Here is a 21,260-nt window from a genome sequence, read left to right on the forward strand (position 1 = left end):
TCGGGCGCTCCGGCTGCCTCGGGAGCCGGCGGAGGGCTCGGGAAGCCGTCGACATTTATCGTCTCCTCGGCCGGATGAGCGGACCGTCCGGAGCCGTGAGGAACCAAGACTCTTCCGCATTCGCTTTTGACCGGCTTCAAGTTCCAGCGCTCGGATTTCTCTCTCGGGGGGGCTTGCCGCTCAGTCCCGACGGCCCGATGCCTCGTCCCATTTCCCGGCTGCGCCTCCGTTGCTTTGAGCGCTTCCGCGGTGAGCCTTCTGACTTGACGCCCTTTCTCGGCCCACTTTCTGAGCCTCTGCCGGTCTCGAGTTGAGGCTGCCTTTTTGCGCTCGGGCCGACGACTGAGCCGATCATCTTCCCGAGCTTTTCTGCATTTTTGTCGCCCAGGAGTCTCAAACGAGGCTCCTTTTGCCTTCTCTTGCCCACCGTTTGAGTGTTTGCGCAACAATTTCAAACTCCGTTGCTTTTTTGTGAGAGAAGCAGCGGCCGGACAATGTGAAGCCCTCCTGCGTTTGGCAGACGGAGGCGTCTTCGTGGGGACGGGACTGATGGGCCGCTTCCCGGTGACACTTTGCTCGGAGGTGAAGCTCACAATCAGCTCTGCCGGAACGCCGGGGGCCCGCAGGGTTTTCGCCACCGGCTCGGCGGTTCGGTTCTGCACGCGTGAACCATTTGCGGCGAGCGTCGCCTCGGCATCCGCTTCACCGGGACCCGTTTCTGACTTCGGGGGACAGACCGTACTCCGTTCGCAGGCGAGGCTCCCGATCGGCTCTGCCGGAAGGTCCCGAGTGTGGAGGGTTTTCACCTGCGGGTCGTCGCTTTTGTTCAGAACTTGCAAATCGTTTGTCGCAAGCGTGGCTCCGGCCCGCGTTTCGCCGGGACTCGTCATCTCCGACTTCGCAGGCCCGACCGGACTTTTCTCTGTGACACTTTGCTCGGAGGCGAAGGTCACCATTAGTCGCGCTGCAGCGTCGGGAGTCCCAAAGCTTTTCACTCGGGCATCGTGGCTTTTGTTCAGCGCATGCAAATTGCGCGGCGCGGCCGTCGCTTCGGTTTTTAGTTCTTCGGTACTGTCCTGCCATCGCGGGGGAGTCTTTCCACCAATCGGCTGATCTTCTGATCCCGTTTGCGGAGAACCGGCGGCCCGGAGCGCCTCGGGAGATGACAGCGAGTCGTCCGCGTCACGGATGGCAGGTAGTGGAGACGGACTCGGCGCCGGTCCGGGATTTAGCATCACGCTGCAAGTCCGCGTGCGGTTCGCCACAATTTCACACGGTCCTCGGTTTGGATCCGCGTCCGCTTTCTTGACCTCGCCTTCCGCTAAACAGAGAACCGGCAGAATTCGGAGAATTTCGCATGAGATGAAGCCGCGAGGTTTGGGCTCTGTGATAATCCAAGAAAAGGGCATTTAGGCAAAGTCCCGCGTGACACTGGCAGGTCGTCGTGATCCGCGTTGCCTTACCCTTCATCGCCAACGCTCTGGAAGAGGAGAACAAATGTTGAGCTACCTTTCTTCCATCCAGCGGACTGTACAGCGGAACCCGTGCGTCGCGAGTGCCGACCGTTTGGGGAAATCTGCCGCGGGACGCCAAATCCCTCAAAGATTGACTCAAGTGCGATTTGTTGCGCTGCTGGTTTTGAATTTCAACGGGTCGCACGTGGAGACGGCGAGGCGGAGGTTCCGCTGTACAGCGGCCAAAAGGAACCCGATGCATCGCCCCCGCTCAATCACCTTTGCTTTTTGTAAGAAAAAGCGACGACGGCAAACGGGCAAGTGAGGCTGGGCGAGGCTGCCGTTTCGTCACGTCCGTCATCAAGCAGCTCGTAGATGTAACACTGCGGAAAGGCAAAGGCAGGGGGGGCTCAGGTTGGGACGACGCGCGTCGACGGTCTCAAAGTGCCATCTTTACTTGGGTTCTCTCAAACGCCAGAGAGAAGCTGGTTCGGGTGGTTACGGAGGCCAGGTGCTGCGACACGTGGCAGTCAAAGCCCGCGGTGGGGGCGCCCGGAGCCGCCGCGTGGTTCCCCGAAACTCGCTTGACCCTGCCCTGCGGAAAGGAGAGCGTGTCAACTGACGCCCCGCCGCCGCCGCCCGCCCCGTTTCCATTTGCCGGTGAAACTCGCTTGACCCTGCCCTGCGGAAAGGAGAGCGTGTCAACTGACGCCCCGCCGCCGCCGCCGCCGCCCGCCCCGTTTCCATTTGCCGGTACCGTCGTCAGCCTGATTATGGCGATGAATCCCGATTGGCCGTCCTGCCAGCGCTCCGGGCCCAAACAGTCAGAGAACATCGAGATGTAAACACCTGAACGACACCATTGAAATACAGTGACAAACAAGTCACCAAAACACAACACAAACCTCTTACAAACGCACTGATTCCGAATCCCTGTTTTTTGTTTCTTTTTTTTTCTTCTCTCCAACGCATCAGGTTTCCGTCGTCAATTTTTCTCTGAAAAGTCTGGAGAGTCCCCGAGAGTAGTTTATCCCGGTAAGATTGACCTACGAAAACTGGGTACCATGTGTAGCATCCGCAGTGTTACAAAAAAAAACAAAACAAAAAAAACACGTCGGAAGCCTCACCCAAACATGTACAGCAAGCAAGTGATGAGTATTTCAAAGTGTTTGCCCATTTACAAGGGTCATACTTTTACTTAGTGATGGGGAAAACGAAGCTTCATGAAGCACTTGTGATATCTCTCGATGGTGCTCTCGGTTTAAATAGAACAGTTAGTGCAATGGAAATGTAGAAGAATTCCACTGCATCTTTAAACCAAGAGCGCCACCTCCAGGAGTGAAACACTAGCACAAGTGCTTCATGAAGCTTCAGTTGTCCATCGCTGCTTTTAGCCCCTCGTCCTGGGCGGTTAACCCGATGGGACTTCAACTTTGGGGTTGTACCATCTCAACACTTGGGACGACAACAACAGGGAAACATGTTTGCAAAACATTCAATGGACATTTTCCACAAAAATGGGGGTGATGTGGGGAAGAAAATCCAAAATATGAACAAAACATTCAAGAAAAACTAAATCTGTGATGATGGAAATCCATGGATAACCGAACTGCGAATCTGCAGGGGTCCAGAGTACTTTTAAGAGTAGGCCAAATATTTTTGGGGTGCATTTGGAATGATATGGAGGATTAACATTCCCCAAACATCAATAAATTTTCTAAATGACTTGACTTTTGTTTTTGTGTTTTTAAATGTACAAAATGAGTTCTTGCAGTTTGTTGGTTTCTTGTTCAGCGGTTTTGAATGCTCATTCTTATGCGAGACAGCGCCTCGCACTGCCCGGGGGGGACAGTAGGGTGAGCCTTTGTTGTTGGGTGCGGATAGTGGATCTTTTTGACATGCATTGAAACATGATTCATGAAAAAGGAAATATACGAAGAGAACATATTTCGCCCATTTTGTCCAGATCTGAAATGGAATTTTGGTGGTCCACCTGCTTAGGAAGTGTGTGTGTGGCCCTCCCTTTCCGGCATTGAAGTTGCCAATCCGTGAGCTCGGTCGACGCAAGATTTCTACGAGGAAGAAAATATGAAATGCCAGAGTGCGCTCGCACGAGGTAAAGCAAATGTAACGGCAACACCCACAAACCGGTTGGGCGACTTTCTTTCCTCATGCAATGTCATGAAAGGGACTCGTGTTTCAGCAAGTGGCTCTCTCTTTTTTTTTTTTTTTTTTTCCAACTTCGATATTTGGAGCTCCGAGGAAGAAAATATGAAGTGCCAGAGTGCGCTCGCACGAGGTAAAGCAAATGTAACGGCAACACCCACAAACCGGTTGGGCGACTTTCTTTCCTCATGCAATGTCATGAAAGGGACTCGTGTTTCAGCAAGTGGCTCTCTCTTTTTTTTTTTTTTTCCAACTTCGATATTTGGAGCTCCGAGGAAGAAAATATGAAGTGCCAGAGTGCGCTCGCACGAGGTAAAGCAAATGTAACGGCAACACCCACAAACCGGTTGGGCGACTTTCTTTCCTCATGCAATGTCATGAAAGGGACTCGTGTTTCAGCAAGTGGCTCTCTCTTTTTTTTTTTTTTTTTTTGGGCAAAGCCTGTTAAATATTGAAGAAAACTCGTCGGAACGTCGACGTTTTTATGCAATTCTGCCGCCAGAACTTTCGCAATGTCGATTGTGGCGGCGAATTGGGGCACTTTTGCCCAACAACCGCCGCACAACGCTGGACTTTGACTGCTACGCTCGGGCCGCTCATCCCACGTGACTTGGGAGCGACCCTCGGCAATATCACGCTTCATCAGTCACACGCTGGCTGGAGGGCAAATGTTGACGTGATCGTTTTGGGGTTTTGGAGTATACAGGGGGAGCCTGAAATTAGACTTGCACACTTTCATTGTAGCGCCACCTCACTTCCAATTTTTATGTTTTTTTTGCCGATTTTCTTTTCTTTCTATCAAACGCATTTTCTACCGATATCGATGACGTGCCTATCGTGATGCCTATTGAGATTGAATTATTCCAGAACCCTCCAAGCCCATTTTAAATTCTCTTTGGTTTTGTCATTTTTACAGTAAACCTGGAGTGACAAGGAGCTTGAAGCAAGCATGCCGGGCCTCTTCTCAGGAGACCCGCGCAAGCCGTTGCCACCTCTGCCTTCAGATCAGTCACGCAGGAGGGCCAGAGCCGGGATTTGAACCCGAGACCTCCTGACTGTAGTGACCGCCATGTTCGTTACTTGCGAGGTGCGGTGTTAAGTCGTCTTTGTTTTGTTTGTCTTACCCTTGAGGGGGTCTCCCAAGCTGGAACAGGAGCTGGTCCCAGTGAGAACTCCAGTTCGCCCGAGCGCATTGGCCTGTGAAAAAAGACGAAATCAAAATGAAAGTAAGAGTAACGCGCACAAGGAATGTGTGTCGTGGCAGATTGAGCGGCAGCGTGTGTACCTTGTTGACGTCATCAAAGAGCAAAAAGCCATAAGTCTCCTCCAGGTCATCTTCCGAATATCCCGCCCGTTTTCTCTTGGCTCGAAAGGCAGCGTACTGAGGTGGGATCCAAAAGTGAATTCACGCAGCCCCTCTCGAATTGCAAACATTCCGCAGACCCCTCAAATAGCAGTCACCTTTTGGTTCAAGGCCGGGTTTTTAACAAACGAAGCCCATTTGTATCGGAAAGACAGCTTGGACTCTTCGTACAAGTAGGCGCTTCGCAGTGGAGCCAAGATTTTCCGTTTAAAAGCGTCAGAATGTTCCGTCACTGGTATTAAAACATCTGAGTGCGAAGGGAGGGGAGAGAAAACATGAAGCGAAGAAAAGGCGAGGCTGGAGAAGTGCGAAATGCACGACAAGTTAAAGTCGCGCGGCCGTTTGGTCTCACGAGTCGCACTTTGACGGCAATCGCGACGGGAGGAGCCGATCAAAGAGGCTCGACCGTGCGAGGGAAGCGGCACGCCGAGGGGGATTCGCGTTTAAACCACCGAGGCGAAAGTGAAACTTGAAAGTGTACTCAACTTGAAGCGGAATCGGTTCCACTTTCCATTTCGGAACTTGTCACGCCTCGCGTCGTCCTCGTGTCCTTTCGCCAAGACAAATCCTTCTTGTTGGAAACATGGCCCTCCACAAAAAAAAAACAAGCCACATGAAATCTACTCCCAAGCGCGCAAATCGACTTTCACTTCGCTCCCGCCTGTGAGGAGGGGGGACAAAAACAAACTAACTCGCGCACTCACACGCACAAAAAAAACATTGTTGCTCGGCAATTTCCCAAGCAGGAAGTGAGAATCCGGGCCACGTAGCACATCCCCCAAAAAAAGAAAGAAAGAACCCGCAACAACACCAGAAAAAAACTATGAATCCCACTTTTGCTCGTCAATCCGACGTGTGTGAAAACAAAGAGTGTTCCGACGGAGAGCGACGCGAGGACGACGACTGGGGGCGAGAAACGAAAGCAAACGCGTCGCCAGCAGCCGCATCCATTTTGAAACTTGTCAAAGGCAAACTCGAGCCGAAGCGATCGCGCTGTTGCTCAAGAACTCACGCGAGCGGTCCCACGCCAAGTCCTCCTCAGCCTTTTCCTCATCGCTACTCTCAGACCGTCCTAACAGACGATCGGAACTCATCAACCGCCGACTTGTGGACTATTTCGATGCGTAACAGAAATGTAACTTAGTGACTGCCTGCCTGAAGCACCGGTGGAACCTAACCCTTTTTTTTTTTTTATCCAACTTCGATATTTGGAGCTCCGTGAACCACAAAAACGTCAAGAGGACCCGACATAGCCTCATAGGAGAGGCGCAACGTAACTCAAATCAAAGTACAACATTAAAAAGCAGTTGCGGAGGAGTCCATTACATTTAAATTCGCTCTGTAAAATTACTAATAGAACACACAGTGCAAGAGAGAGAGAGAGTTGGGGGCAAAAGCTATCAACTATATGCTCACTTATGTGGTTTCATCATGTTGGATTTCATCGTTTCTATTCCTTCATTTCTCGCGACCCTTCCCGACAAACTCTTTCCCGTGTCTTTTTCAATGTTGGCCTGTTGAGGCTGACCGGGTCAGCAATCTTTGGCCCAACACCCTTTTTTTCAGTGGCCCGCGGCATATCCTGAAAATGACATTTGACACGTCCCGCAACGCTCGTTGAAAAAGAAAAAAAAAAAGTTTGGCGATGGTCAGAGTAACAAGGGAGGGAGGATGTCGAAAAGTAGGTGGAACTGGTTTACTTTCGAGCTTTTCTAGATTTGCAAAGATACAAATGCAGTTGTACGAATTATTCGGGACAAGAATGATTTCTCTTCAAAACAGTGAATAAAGATCATTGAACATCATTTCTTCTACCTTGTGTTTTGTGTCAAGTTCCCATTGTGGAGCAGATAACATAAGGGGGGGGGGGGAGGGATGCCATCATGCTGAAGCATTGCCACCGGTAAAGCGGATTCGTTTCCAGTGAGAGTTGGACAAACAAAACAAACATGACAAAAAGCTGAGAGAAAGCCGACAAAAAAAATCCCCCCAGATATTGTAGTATTTATTTCTTCATCTATTTATAATTTCACGACAAATAGACATCAATGTAACAAAATCTGAGAAACGATGAACAGCAACAACAAACTATGACCCCAAAGTGCCGGAAATTTGGGCAAAAGAAGACGGCACGTTTTCCGCTCGTAACTGTCGTAAACCGTGGCTCCGAACGTCACGTGGTATGCAAGGTGACTACATTTCCCAGAGTTCCATGCTTTCGCTCGCTCGCATTTCATTGACAGAAAGGACTGTCGGTCGAGAGGAAAGTGAGCACACGCGCGGCGGCATCGTCGTCCGGCCACTCGACGAGTTTTTCGGGGTCGCGATGACATCCGTCCCCCGCGAAAAGTTTTCTGGCGGACGGTGAAGATGACGACATGGAGATAACGCGGAACAGGCCGTCCTTGTACGGGGACATCGGTAAGCGGCTTAGCGCTCTTCTCGCCGAGTGGAAAGCAAAATGTGAACTCGACGACGACGGCTTCTGTCCGCGCCGCAATATACGACACGCCAAATCAAAACTTCCAAGCTCGAGTGACGTTCGCTCGCCACACACTCGTTTGCCGCCCGATCGCGACAATGGACCGTGTCAATGATCAAAAATTGAAAACGAAACTATAAAACTTTGTTGAGTGCAGTGATATGTGGTCAACCGCCCCCCCCCCACACACACAGAAAATTTGATTGTTTATCAAAATACAAATCTAGCATGACGAAAATAAAAGTGGGTGGCATGGTGGATAAATGAATTGAACACTCTCAATTGGGCTGGCCACCAGTTTGGGGTCTACTGGCACGCCCGCGACCCTCATCAGGTGACGTAAACGCAACAGTCTTGACTTGTCTTAAGTGACAACATGTTCTGGTGAAAGTCGACTTTTTTTCTGCGGGTGACGTCGTTTGGCACCGAATCAAAACATCTTGTCAAATGAACGCTTCTCGCAGCGTTGCCGAGGAAAACCCAACGCGGGCGCGCATAGAACAAGTGCGCGCCTCGGGATCCGATGACATGTTGCCATTCGCAGCTCACGGTCTGGGATTCTGGACGGAGCGCTCGGAGGTGCACCAGGCGGCGGCGCAAGGCCGGGCGGCGCGCCTGCGGCAGCTGATCGGCGACGGGGCGGCCGTCAACGCCGCGGCCGCCGACTCCATGGCGCCTTTGCACGAGGCCTGCATCCGGGGACAGGCGCGCTGCGTCGCGCTGCTGTTGGCTGCCGGAGCGCAGGTCAGAAGGGCTCCGCTTTCGACGTCTCCCTCCTCCAGCGCGCCCGATTCCCGTGAGCGGGATGGTTCTCGGCCTTCTGCGAAGCCACGCGCCTTAAATGCAAGGAGAGCGATCGGACGGCTAGAGTCGACAGCCCACCAAAAATGTTCGTAGCCCAGCGGGGGAGCCAAAAAAATGAAGACGCTGGAACCTCGGTTTTGGTGATGAATCCGCTCCGCGAACCCAAGTGTGAAAACCAAAGCAATATTTCCTTTGGCAAATCATGGAGAAACCATTCATCTGTTCCACACGCTCCCAAATATGAACAACAAAAAAAGCATTTGGTCGAGAATAGCTGTCGTGTGACATCCAGAAAACACCGTGGAATAGGAACGCTCACGTTTATTGGCCTTGTCAAGCCACGCGACTCTTTTGTCATTCGCAATGGTCAGGCTGTCAGACCGCCGGCGAATCGGAAATCCCAAAACAAATCCAAACAAACCGAATTTGAACGTCAAAATCCCAAGCGATCGCAAGCCTTGACCAAAGTTAGCGCCAGGAGGCAGGCTTGTTGCGGCGCCGAATGACGTCCGACTCCGCAGGTGGACGCCCGCAACATCGACGGCAGCACGCCGCTGTGCGACGCCTGCGCGGCCGGCAGCCCCGACTGCGTCCGGCTGCTGCTGGAGTACGGCGCCGCCGTCAACCCGCCGCTCTTCACCTTCTCGCCGCTCCACGAGGCCTGCCTGCGAGGTACGCTGTGCTAAATCAATCAAAATATATCTAGTTATATTCAATTTTTTGGGGGGTGGAGACTTTGTAACCTCCGTTTCCAAGTTATTTGTTTATTCCTTCCCCGTTCGACAGGCAATTTGGATTGCGCGACGCTTCTGATCCAGCACGGCGCCTCCACGGAGGCGCACGACTGCCACTACGGAACACCGCTGCACGTCGCCTGCGCCAGCAAACACTACCACTGCGCTAAACTGCTCCTCAATGCCGGTCAGTCATCCATTGGAGTGTCTTTTTTTTTTTTTTTAAATTATGGCCAGATTTTTGTAGATATTTTTTTTTTGTGGGGGTCAAACTTTTGTAAGTTTTGGCCACCTCAAATTTCCTCAATTTGTCATATTTTTGTTGGGTTTTTTTTCCATTTATTTATTTTTGGGGTGTCTATTTTAGTTTGGGTATAGTCTGTGTTTGCCCAATATTTTGCCATGTATTTTTCCCAACTGTTGTCAGTTTTTTTTTTTTTGCCCCGTATCTTGTTGTGTAAGTTTCCCCAACACGGCTGGCTGACTTCTCTTTGCTTTCCATCACTCGGAGGCGCGAACGTCAACGCGGCCACGCTCCACGAGACGGCGCTACACTGCGCCGCCAAGACGCGACAGGTGGACTTGATCGAGCTCCTGGTGGAGTTCGGCGCTGACCTGCACGCCCGTGACAACGCTGACAAGAAGGCCATCCAGTACGCGCCGCTGGGCTCGCCGGCGCATCTGTGCTTTCGCTTCTACGAAGGTACATATGAAGAAACGGCTTGGACGTCTTAGATGTATCTACACATATATAAAACGAATGCGATACGCCTTCGGAAGTTGAGTTACGAGCTTGGTCACGGAAGAAACTGTCCAGTCAAGGTAGCACTGCAGATGCTCATTGCTCATGCGAACAATGAGCATTTCCTCTGTTGGAGTGTGTGTGTTTGTGTGTGTGTCTACCCATTTGTGTTTTGTTCCGCAGACACGCCGCTGAGCCTCCAGCAGATGGTGCGGGCGGCCCTGAGGAGGATCCTGGGCGCGAATGCCCTCCGCGTTTTCTCCCAGCTGGATTTGCCCAGTCGCATGGTTGCGTTTCTGTCGTACGCGCCGCCGCCTCCCGTCTTTGACGTCTGACACGCGTTTTTGATGGCTCGCGTCGGCTCCATCCACACAAGCCTCTGCGTGATCAGTCGCGACACATGAGTCATCTTCCATTTCTTTTCGATTGACTGGCAAAGTCCGCTTCATGTTTTCACTCTTCTTCTTTTAAATGTACAGTGTGTGTGCCGCCATCTCGTGGCCATCAGTGGAATGGAACCAAACATAAGACAAACAAAACGGTGTCAAACTGTCCACAAAAATAAAACATCTGTGGGGCGACGAACCTGGGAAAATGCGACGGAGGAGATTAGTGTGTATGTATGTACGCACGCAAATATATAGACTGTAAATATGTCCATTTGGTTCAACTTTGTAATTTGCGGCTAAATAAAGTTTGCTGCCCGATTGTTGTGGAGATCACACAACAAAATGTCAACCCATTTTTCCCCCAATGGGTTGACATTGGGGGAAAAAAAAAGCAAAGACTCGCTCACTTATTATTTTGTACGGTTAAGTCGTGGCAGCTTTATATTTGGGTTGACATTGGAAAAAAAAAAGCAAAGATTGGCTCACTTATTATTTTGTACGGTTAAGTCGTGGCAGGACAAACACCAAGCAATGAACCAGTAAATTCAGACAAATTACGAATAACGAAAGAAAAAAACAAGTGACAAAAATGTGACAGAACCGAGCGATACAAACTCCACGATTTGGAAGACCAAAACCTGGACAGATGTTGACAAAATGTCAGTCAGATCACAAATGTATGTACTTTGTGTTGATAAACTTAAAGCAAAAAAACCTCCTTCGAGCCGGATTTGAACCAGCGACCCAAGTGACAAAAATGTGACAGAACCGAGTGATACAAACTCCACTATTTGGAAGACCAAAACCTGGACAGATGTACACAAAAAGTCAGACCACAAACGTGTGTACTTTGTGTTGAATAAACTTAAAGCAATAAAAACCTCCTTCGAGCCGGATTTGAACCAGCGACCTAAGGATTTCAGCTGAGCGCTTCTACAGTCCTCCGCTCTACCAACTGAGCTATCGAAGGGCTGACGAAAGTGCCTCGTGCTTTTCTAATGTGGAAAAAAAGGGGCCAGGGCAAAGTCGAGATTGGATGTTGGAATCGAGTACGGTGGGACGTCGGACCCCACTCTGATTGTCCCAACAACAAAGATGGCTGATTTCGAGAACACGTTTGCTATTCTCACGTTTTGACCTCCAGCAAACCTTGAAAGCATTTCACCAAATAACTTGGTGCGGAGAGAGAACGCCACCTCTTCACGCACGCCTTATGTGACACGAAGGTCTTTTACAGGAACGAAATGAACGAACGCGATGATCCAGAGGATCCATTGACGCGTTTTGCCATTCGCGGTCTGCGGTTGCGTCCAACTTTGCCGGCTGCGCCCTGCGACGGCCGCGCGGCGTCACTTCCGGCGCGACTCCACCGCACCTGGTTTAAAAAGTCCCCCGAAGCCAGTCCAAATCCGCCGCGGTTGACCCGGTCCGCCGAGGCGACAAGAGGAGGACCTTGGAAGGAATTGTCTTGCTGACTGACCCCCCCGCGCTGCAAGAAGGAGAGTAGTCCCCCACCCACCCATTTGCAATATGCTTTATTTATAGGTGATCATTTATCTACTTTTTGTTTTTCTACTTCTCCCTTTCATAATTTGAGTCCCCCACCCACCCATTTGTAATATGCTTTATTTATAGGTGATCATTTATTTACTTTGTTTCTCTACTTCTCCCTTTCATAATTTTGCTGCTGTAAATTGGGAATTTCTCCATTGTCAGACAAATACAGGTTTTTCTTATCTTGTCTTATATGTACTGTGTATATTATATATATATTATACATATAGTGAGTGAGAACTAGAGTGGGCTATCCCAAATTTCAGGAAAAAAAATGCTCACAGCACACTATCACATAAAAATGTCATAAAAACTGATCAACAGGTTCAACTCCCAAATAGATTGAGACAAAATCGTTTTTTTCAGGATAGGTTTTTCTTATTTTGTTGACATTTTGGGGGGGGGGCTCAAAGAGCAAACCTTAAAGAAAACTTATCCCAGTCTAGTATTCTGTTGATTTTTGAGGCACACATTTTATAGATCGGAAAAATACATTTTGCCACTAAAAACTGGAGTGGGCGAACACTATTGGTGATCTCAATTTTATATTTTGGGGTTGGGGGGGGGGATCTTGTGGCACACTATCAAACCAAAATGTCAGAAAAAAATGCCTGCATAAGGTAACGTAGATTGTGCCATCTAATATCCTGCCTGTCACTACACCACTGGCATACAATAGCTTGATGAACAACTACGACCCCCCCCCCCCACATCATTTTCAGACCCATGAAGTGATCTTGACTGATTCCTTGCGGCATATCACACATGTTGCAAATCACAAATCCAGATGACAGTACAGTACGTCATTTGAAGACACAAAGACACTTTCAAGGACGGAAACGACAGCATTTTTTGGGGGGGGGTGTTGGTTGGTTGTAATTTCGTTTTATGTTCAGTCTGCAACACGTGTTTAAAAACATGAAAGGAGTGGTTCAGCCATTCATTCATTCATTCACCTCTACACTCCCGTCTCTTTCCTGTTGATGGAGGTCCGCGACCTTTGCGGCCTGAGGCGAGGTCCCGCCGGCGGACAGTTTTCGTCTCCGTCGTAGACGGCGGACGAGCGCCGCTTGGCCCGCGTGGCGGCGGCGCCGCCAGGGGGGACGTGCGGCGCCATGGCGCCGCGCAGGCAGTTGAGCCACTGCTGCTTGTGGTAGACGTCGTTGACGTGCAGAGTGTGCGATTGGCCGTGGGACGGGTCTGACGAGCTCACGCGGAAAACGTTCTTTGCTGGAGGGGCAGAGAGGGCGGGGGGGACATGGCCTTTGAGAAAACACGCCGTGAGGAACAAAGAAGAAAGTAAAAAAAAAAAAAGAGAACAATACGGAGATGCCGTGACTTGTGAGTTTAAGTCTGTAAAACTGAGAAAGACATTTTTTTAAAAAAAAATCCTCACTTGACAAAAGTCAAAAAGACCAAAAAGAGACAATAATTCATGAAGGGGGGAAAAAAATAAAACACCGAAAAGCACCAGCACCTATATGATCAAAAGCAAAAAAAAAAAAAACAAAAAAAAAAAACATGACAATTCTGTCAAAAGTTCTTGACAGCCCTTGGCCAAAACCATGACCCCCCCCCCCAAAAATTGACCAAAACATAACAAAATACAGAGGAAATTACAAAGTTTGAGAGAAAAACCCAGCGCAAGTTTGTGCAAACCTTGCCCCCCCCCAAAAAAAAGAGAAGAAAAAAGAAAAAATGTGACTACCTCCCCCGCACCACCTAAAACAATAAAAAAGATGATTTTATTTGTTTTAGATCTGGCAAAAACTGACAGGCAAAAAAAACTTTTTGGGGGAAGAGAAATGAAAAATCCTCGACAGTCTTTGGACAAAAGTGCATCGGTCGCTGTCCTTGCTCACATGCCGGGCGGTGCATCATTGCTCTTTTTTTGTCTCCGGTTATGCAAAATGTGAAATTTTCCTGCCGCCACCTCACCCCGCTCCATCCATTTCTCAGCAAGACTATTAAAAAAAAAAAAAAAAAAAAAAAAAAAAAAAAAAAAGTGTTGCAAAGGGCACCTTTGTCGGCGTTGGCGAAGGCCCCCCTGAAGGAGCCCCCCAGGCGCACTTCTCCGTCCTGCAGGTCTTCCAGCGCCAGGTCGCGCACCGGGATGGGCTGCCGGTACACCTGGAAGCAGCTGCGCTCGTTGCGCGTCACCGGCCGCGTCAGGACCAGCAGTTCCGAGAACAGGAACACGTGCAGCCTCTGCCGGGACAGCGAGCATCCGCATGGGGTCTGGTTAAACTTCCGTTTATTTGCCACGCAAGCGGCCATGATCTGACTCGGCCCTTTAATCTGTCCTCCCCCACCCCCCCATGTAAAAAGCGGGTGTTTGCAAATGTCCCAAAAATGGTGTACACGAAAGTCTTTAAAAATAATAATAATAATAATAATAATTTTGGCTGGTGTAATGTAAAAATGTTTTCTCTGTCCGTGGCGCCATCATTTGGACACCTTATTGAAAATGCCGGCCGTGCGCGTGCGTGCGTGCGTGCGTGCGTGTGTTTTCACCGAGCCGCTCTTGTTCCTGAGCTCGCCGTGACATAAGAGGCTGGTGCAGCTGTCAATCAAAGGGTGGCGCTGCTTGTCATCCAGATACTCCAACTTGTCGGCGTAGTACTGACACTCGCGCTCGCCTTTCCTCACGTTGATGTCCGACAGGATCTCTTGGATGATCGCCACCTGCTCGGGCAGACCGCGCGACAACGTGACGCCGTGTGCCGAGTTTGCCGATCGCCGGCGCTCTCGTACCGCCCGCTCCAGGTGGGCGACGTCCGGGTGCTCGGCGGGCGTGTGCCTCATGATCTCGCGCAGCAGCAGCGGGTACTTGACGAGGCGCGAGCGCGGGATGTCCAGGAAGCTCCACAGGTCCAGTTTGCGGCTGAAGGGCGACTCCAGGCAGCGCTGCAGGAAGTCCTGCACCCGCCGGTCCTGCTTTTTCTGGTCCAGGAGCGCCTTGGCCGCCAGCTGGTTGCTGCAGTAGTTTCTGTACGCGTTCAGGCCCGGAAGCTGCGGCGCAGGGGGACGGACACCCACGTCACGTGCTGCTTGCGCACAAACAAATGGCCGGTCGGCCAGCCTGCTCGCTTTGCGTCTCGCTCACCCAGTCGATGACAATTTGTCCTATCTGAGCCACCGTTCCGTCGGGGCTCGTTCCGTCAGTCAGCTTTGTCAAGAGATCTGAAAGGGGAAAAAAAACCCTCAAATGAAAGCCGTTTGCAACTCCATCAAGATGTCAAGACCTGACAAAGGCACAATTGGATTTCAAAGATACGGCACGAGCCGCCGACCGGCCCGTTTTCTTTGGGGAAGAGGCGCCTTTGAATCGCCAGCAAAAATTTGAGAACCAAATATAAGACAGAAGAATCTTCACACACTTTTCTTTGTCATTTGCCCAAAATGACTGCAGCTTAGCAAGTCAGTTGTCTCTGATGCTATGTTATGCGGTCCCCAAATGGCCAAAGCAAGCGCACCAGAAGGAGTGACATCATGTCTATTGAATGGAAGCAAAAAATGTGGCAAAAACAAGTGCGTTCTTTCCGTTCCAAAATCAGTTTTTTGTTTTTTTTGGGGGGGGGGGGTTCTTCTGCAGCGAGAACCACATTGAAGAGGAACAGGCCTTTTACTGACCCTCATGCAGCGGGATGTAGGCATCCAGATCCCCGAAGATGTGCGCCAGTTCCTCCTCCGTCATGATGGACAGCTTGAGCATGGGGTCGTGGTACGCCTGAGCCCAGCGGCAGTGTCACGTTATTAACAAGACCAGAGATATTTTAGTGAAGGGGGGGTTCTTCAAACCTTTCGCGCCAGCTGAAGATCCTCGATGAGATCCTGCTCGCCCCTGAAGAGCTCATAAATAGCCTGCGGAAAGAGGAGCACTCGGTTTACGTCCGGGGTGAGCCCCGTCCGGCCCCAAGAGGCACACGGCCGCATCATCTTAAGTGTCGTACGGACGTGTCGCGCTTCTCCTGCCGTTCTTTGCCAGCGCTGTCGGTGAATTGAAACAAACTTAAAATGAGAATTATGGCGACATCTCAGATGGTGAGCCGCGATTGCAGACCGCCGAGCACTTGCTGTGACGGGGGTCACGCGCCGCAGTGGGTTCAAGGTGACCTGATTTGAATTTGACTTTTTTTTGTGCACGTGTGCAATTTTTTGTTTCTTCTTTCTTGGTCTGAGCATTACAGTTTTTTTTTTAAACTACTGTATGTGATTGACGGTGAAAGTCAGAGTTTTACTTTTGCATTGAATTCAATTTCAGAGTCTGGACTCATTGATTCTCAAGCGCGTGGCTGGGGTAAAGCTATTTAAATAAAGGTCGCCCGCTCTTTCGTGCTGATTTTCCCCCACGGCGGGGGCTCTTAAACGTACCCCCCCAGATAAGCAGCGGTTCAGCGTGCGACCGCCGGTTGCGGACGACTTGCCAAGACGCGTTTGGGATGGGCCGAGGATAAGCGCTCCTCAACGACGGCAGCGCTAAAGGTCCAACTCTGTCACTCGGGCACCATGGGGGGGGGCTCATGTCAAAGTGTGCGCGGGGGCCACAACCTCCTGCCTCTTGATCTCCTTGGAGGAGAAGGCGCTCTTCTGGTGAACGTCCAGCGTCTCGGACCACAGCATGCTGCTGCGGCGCTTGGTGGGCGTGGGAGCCGCCGCCGCCGCCTTGCCGCCGCGCAGCGACGTGCCCGGAGACTTGCCGTCCCCTCGCAGCGACATGGACTGGGTGGGAACACAAGGATTCGGTCAGGTCTTTTGAAGCCGGAAGGGCACGCGCGCGCAAGCCACGAATCGGAGCATTTGCCTCCGACGCCGGCTCCCGAAGAGCCGGCGAGCATTTCTTTTCCGTTTCTATCGTGAGCGAGCTGCTTTATTTTGCCAGCCGACTTGACGCGATTGTGAAGAGCAAAGCGGATGTCGTTGCGTGAGACACTTCCTGTTTGGCGTCGCACGGGGAATCTACCAAAGATGGACTGCAGCTTCGGCGCATCGGATCGCCAACGTTCGCATGCTAGCTTCGTCGACTGTTGGTCACGTCGCAGACAAGTGGGGCGCATTGTTTTGTTGTGTTTTATTTAGCGTTTTGATGCCTTTGTTACAGTTTTACACCTTCTTGACTGGCCTCGACGGTGAATAAAGTTCAAGAACCATCGACGGGTGTGTCCGTCTGTCTGTCTACCTAGCTGCAGTGGGCACGTGGCAAGGGCAGAACAACCTTCCCTTCTGTTCAGATCAAAGCGGGCCGATTTTCGGATGTCTCAGCCGCGATGCGGTGTAGGGTGTGTACGATTATCGGATGTCTCAGTCACGATGCGGTGTAGGGTGTGCCCAGAGTGATTATTTTCTTTTTTTTTTGGGAGGGGGGGGGGGTCCTTCCTTTACCTGGATGGTCTGACCAAAACGTCGCACTGCTGCATTCTTGGAAGGCGATATGAAATTGACGAGAGACGACACTCTGGCCAGCGGTCGTCCTTTCTTGTGCGTTGGCTCCTGTCGCACGCAACAAAAGCACGAAACACAACTGCGGTTCATACAACGAAGACATCAACGACCGTTCAAAGAGTGCACGCGTCCGCTAACGCGGCAGAAAATGTGTACTGGGAGAGCACGCGTGAGTGTTCCGATGAGAAAAACCGGGGCAGCGACTCATGAAGACGTTTCCAAATTGCGGCCGCCTCGAGGGTGCGAAATGCACAAAGACAACAAAAGTCGGCTGCGGTCTCTCTCACCTTGATGTCGAAACTGGACAGGCTGACCGTGTCGTCTTCCTTTTCTTTGCGTTTTCGCTTCTGTGGTGGCAACGACAATTTCCACGCACATTTACATGACACGTTGAACACAAGTATTGCTTCAGCCAGGGGTTCTCGCACGAGCTTTAGCTATGTGGATTCGTACATAACGGGGCCAATAAAACCTGTCATGCTAAACCGCTTACTTGTCCCTACCTCAGATTTTGGTCAATTGAAAGTTCGGATTAGATTATGCGGTATCACATACATGCATGAATAACAGACAGAATTGTTATTTTTGTTTCAACCCTGATCTGGCTTAAGCGACACATAACAGATAACGTGGTGGTCGTGGTGCACTCACTAGACTGAAGTCCCAAGGTGTCCCTGGAGTGAGAAAGGTGAAGGAGCTCCCTCTCTGCAGCAGAGGTCTAATGAACACGACAAAAACATCACATGACAGCACATACAAATAGAGTTGCATGCATGCCACCCGGCCCGAATTGCCTTGTTTTTGTGAGTTGCAATGTGATCTCGATGCATGACTGCCACGGGGGGCGCTTCAGGAAAGAAAACATGTTCTGCTTTTTCATTCTACTAAATGCCATATATCTGCCAACATGTTGTTGTTCGGGAACTCAACACTCAAGTGGAGTGGGGGGGATTTGAACAGCTCAGCTTGTGTTCTTTCATAGTCAGCTGGGCAATAATGGTCAAGCCTGTGGAATTTAGTGCCATCTAGCGGCGAACTAATACAATGCAACAACCCAAACTTGGCGAATTTACCGCCATTTGATGAACGACCACGGGAAAATCAGCTTTACATCGATTTGATGACGAAGCCGAGGCACGTGATCGTAAAACTCTGGTTTCCGGGACGCACTTGAACGCATCTTTTATCCGCTCGCAAACAGGCACAAAGGAATTGGTTTTTGTAATCTGCTAAAAGTATCTGGAGCATCGGGATAACGCTGTAAAGTGCGTGGCGGTTGGGTTTGAACGCGTTGGCGTACTTTTTGGAGTTATTTCTGCGGAGCGTTCTCGGCGAGGGCTCGGCGAAGCTGCTAACACTGGCGGTGGACGATCTCGATGACGTCCGACGAAGCTTCTGTTTTTCCCCCAACGCCGCTGCTGCCTTCGCTTCTTCGCTCTCTTCCATTCCGCTGCAGGCCTCGTTAGGGTTTAAAAATCAAACCTTGGCGTGGACGGAATGAGGGAAACGGGTCGGATAACAATGTTCGAGTGTAGAAAACACAACGACAACAGACGAGCGAGGATGAATGCACACAGTCAGCACGGCGGAAGTTTGAATATGGCGGAGTATTGAAAACGAACCAATCAGAGAAGAGCTCCCGGCAGTGCCGCTTTGGACCAATCAGAGAACAGCTTACCAGCTCTGCTGCCAGGCGAACAATAGAAGTGGGAGTAACTGCTCTATAAATACTGCACTTAAGCAGAATTTGTTTTATTCTTCTTCTTATTATTACTACTACTACCACCGCCATCATTATTATTAGTAGTAGAAGTAGAATCTATCTATCTATCTATCTATCTATCTATCTATCTATCTATCTATCTATCTATCTATCTATCTATCTATCTATCTATCTATCTAAATAATTGTAAAAGCAACAACAAAGAAGACATGTAAAAGTAGAAGTACCGATTCAGTTCCATCAAAGTAAAGCAAAAAGGAGAACATAGTATGAAAGTAAAATTAAACGTTTCCATTTGTACATTACCCATTTTGATCATTTGGCCCACAAAAGGTTTGTAAAAAGTGTGAATTATATTCTCAGTAAGCAGTTATAAATTCACTACCACAAAACATTGTAAATGAGTCACAAAAAACGTACTCATTACTTGTACTGTATGTAAAAAAATGGTCTGATTGAGAAGAAAATGTGTGTTTTTTTTGGGCATGTTGACATTAATTTGAAGTAGGAATAAAATTCAGCACCCACACCAAGAGGGCCTTTGCAACAAGAAGAATAAATAAAAAATCAATCCTGATTTTCTGCATCAACGGCCTTCCACTTGGGGAACATTAGCATTCTGTATTGATCTTGTGTGAGCAAAGACACAGCGCTCAGGTCAGAGAATGAACAAACATGTCTTGAGATCTAGCAATACAACTAAAGTAAAAAATATGTTTGGTTGGATGTCTCATTTAAAGGTTTGTCCTGAGACAGAAACAAAAAAAAAAAACAAGAAGAAGAAAATATAAATATTAAAACAAGCTGGTTGTGCTCTCCACAGTTGTAAAACATACTGTTGCTTTTTAAATACATTTCTCTAGTTCTCATGGATTAAAAAAATGGATTAAGTAGAAGGAATTGTCGCGTTAGCCACACCAAAAAAACACATTATAAAAATAGGGCCAAAGGCAACCGAAAGTTAGGCAGAGATACGTAAATACTCCCCCCCCCCCAAATAAAAAAGCAGTATAAAGATTACAAGACAACTTTATTCATTCAGTCTTTTTCCATTTGATCCCCTCCTCTGTATTTCATCGAACGTGCCTCTAAAATAGCATCTTCCGCTGGATCTGTTGGGGCACCGAATCAGCGCTGCACTCTTCCGAAGAGCAAGCGTTCCAGTTTTGTCACCTTAGCTGTCCACAAATAAGACCAATTGTGAGTCTTCTACACGTCCCGCGTGACTTGAAGGCGTCTGTTGGGCACCCGTGGAGGGAACGATGAAAGAAAGACGGCAGGACAGCAGCTGGGCCCACTTCAGTCGGATACGTACTAAAAGGTGAGCTACTTTTCGTGTTCATGTGAGGAGTTGAGAGTCCGCCACCCAGAACTCCGATTTCATATGGTGCTAGAGTCTCCGTACCAACATCTACAGCTGTCCACAAATAGAATGATTGTGAGTCTTCTACACGTCCCGCGCGACTTGAAGGCGTCTGTTGGGCACCCGTGGAGGGAACGATGAAAGAAAGACGGCAGGACAGCAGCTGGGCCCACTTCAGTCGGATACGTACTAAAAGGTGAGCTACTTTTCGTGTTCATGTGAGGAGTTGAGAGTCCGCCACCCAGAACTCCGATTTCATATGGTGCTAGAGTCTCCGTACCAACATCTACGTCACCAAATGAAATCAGTTTCCGAGTGCAGTCCTTCGGTTCGGAATCCGAGTCAAACACACACAAACGTCAAGTCTCGTTATGATGTTCGTGTAAAAAACAAACAAAGCAAAAAGTGGTCGCTGGGCCTTCTTTGGGGACTTACTGTACCTGACGTCATCCACCACTTGGAAGAATCTCTGCGGCGTCGCCATGATAGAAAGCATCAATGCGGAAAATGAAAGCACACAAGTGTGGCGCTTTGCTCACTCCGAGTCCAGACCGATCTAATAAAATGACAAAAACAGCAATCAAATCAAAGACGTGATTCTCTGATCCTGCCCATTCCGTGGATTCATGCGTGCGGAGAGGCTTGTTCGACCAACTTGGCTTTGCTGCGACAGATGTTGCCCTTTTCCCACCAATCAGAGGATGCCAAAATGTCGCTCGCCCTCGAATGGACGAATTTGACACCGCTGCTCAAATTTGTTTGGACAACAAGCAAGCAGGCATCCACTTTCCACAGCGCTGATCCTGAACAGGGTCGCGGGGTGTTGCCGCAACCTGTCCCGGCAGATTTTTGGGCGGAGGGCGGACGACCTCACATATCGAGAAAAGTTCAACGTGATCTGAACACATTTCTTTGCAGGAATGGTGGCACCCATTTTTTTTCTCACTCTGCCCACCTTCACCTTTGTGGGCTGCGCTTGCGGCCCAGGTCAAATGTCAACATTTGGAGGTTTTTTTTTTTTTTTTTTTTTTTGTGTTGCGGCCC

At 49.7% G+C, this 21,260-nt stretch overlaps 3 protein-coding genes and 1 non-coding gene across 5 annotated transcripts in view; 1 reads left to right on the forward strand and 3 right to left on the reverse strand.

Moving 5' to 3' along the window:
- The window catches only part of tasor2 (transcription activation suppressor family member 2), a 15,898-nt gene extending 9,791 nt beyond the window's left edge, over positions 1-6,107 (reverse strand). The window contains exons 1-10 of the mRNA XM_019881779.1: positions 5,996-6,107; positions 5,082-5,230; positions 4,906-5,001; positions 4,745-4,817; positions 2,212-2,303; positions 1,912-2,049; positions 1,734-1,837; positions 1,464-1,480; positions 671-1,321; positions 18-634 (exon numbers count right to left, since the gene is read on the reverse strand). Coding sequence (XP_019737338.1) covers positions 18-634; positions 671-1,321; positions 1,464-1,480; positions 1,734-1,837; positions 1,912-2,049; positions 2,212-2,303; positions 4,745-4,817; positions 4,906-5,001; positions 5,082-5,230; positions 5,996-6,077 — 2,019 coding nt within the window. The 5' untranslated portion in view covers positions 6,078-6,107. The remainder of the gene's footprint in view (positions 1-17; positions 635-670; positions 1,322-1,463; positions 1,481-1,733; positions 1,838-1,911; positions 2,050-2,211; positions 2,304-4,744; positions 4,818-4,905; positions 5,002-5,081; positions 5,231-5,995) is intronic.
- Positions 6,108-7,145: 1,038 nt separating this feature from the next.
- On the forward strand, positions 7,146-10,457 carry asb13b (ankyrin repeat and SOCS box containing 13b). The gene is made up of 6 exons (XM_019881784.1): positions 7,146-7,404; positions 8,010-8,209; positions 8,791-8,941; positions 9,056-9,190; positions 9,515-9,706; positions 9,929-10,457. The coding sequence occupies exons 1-6, from the start codon at positions 7,362-7,364 to the stop codon at positions 10,078-10,080; spliced, it is 873 nt and encodes a 290-aa protein (XP_019737343.1). The 5' UTR covers positions 7,146-7,361; the 3' UTR covers positions 10,081-10,457.
- A 559-nt stretch (positions 10,458-11,016) lies between these two features.
- On the reverse strand, positions 11,017-11,104 carry trnay-gua (transfer RNA tyrosine (anticodon GUA)). The gene is given in 2 exon segments: positions 11,017-11,052; positions 11,068-11,104. It is a non-coding gene; the product is annotated as a tRNA-Tyr (tRNA).
- Positions 11,105-12,555: 1,451 nt separating this feature from the next.
- Positions 12,556-21,260, reverse strand: part of LOC109522959 (neuroepithelial cell-transforming gene 1 protein-like) — a 10,913-nt gene continuing 2,208 nt past the window's right edge. Inside the window, exons 1-13 of one of the 2 annotated variants that reach the window (XM_019881781.1) lie at positions 18,753-18,927; positions 18,431-18,612; positions 17,782-17,848; positions 17,418-17,477; positions 17,071-17,178; positions 16,240-16,410; positions 15,490-15,552; positions 15,322-15,418; positions 14,795-14,871; positions 14,443-14,700; positions 14,203-14,373; positions 13,710-13,896; positions 12,556-12,918 (exon numbers count right to left, since the gene is read on the reverse strand). In XM_019881781.1, coding sequence (XP_019737340.1) covers positions 12,647-12,918; positions 13,710-13,896; positions 14,203-14,373; positions 14,443-14,700; positions 14,795-14,871; positions 15,322-15,418; positions 15,490-15,552; positions 16,240-16,410; positions 17,071-17,178; positions 17,418-17,477; positions 17,782-17,848; positions 18,431-18,576 — 1,677 coding nt within the window. In that variant the 5' untranslated portion in view covers positions 18,577-18,612; positions 18,753-18,927 and the 3' untranslated portion in view covers positions 12,556-12,646. Of the gene's footprint in view, positions 12,919-13,709; positions 13,897-14,202; positions 14,374-14,442; positions 14,701-14,794; positions 14,872-15,321; positions 15,419-15,489; positions 15,553-16,239; positions 16,411-17,070; positions 17,179-17,417; positions 17,478-17,781; positions 17,849-18,430; positions 18,613-18,752; positions 18,928-21,260 lie in introns of those variants that run through there. The other variant, XM_019881780.1, reaches the window with a different exon arrangement.

The sequence above is a fragment of the Hippocampus comes genome, unplaced genomic scaffold (assembly GCF_001891065.2).
Source record: "Hippocampus comes isolate QL1 unplaced genomic scaffold, H_comes_QL1_v1.1 scaffold299, whole genome shotgun sequence".
In the NCBI taxonomy this organism is placed as follows: Eukaryota; Metazoa; Chordata; class Actinopteri; order Syngnathiformes; family Syngnathidae; genus Hippocampus; species Hippocampus comes.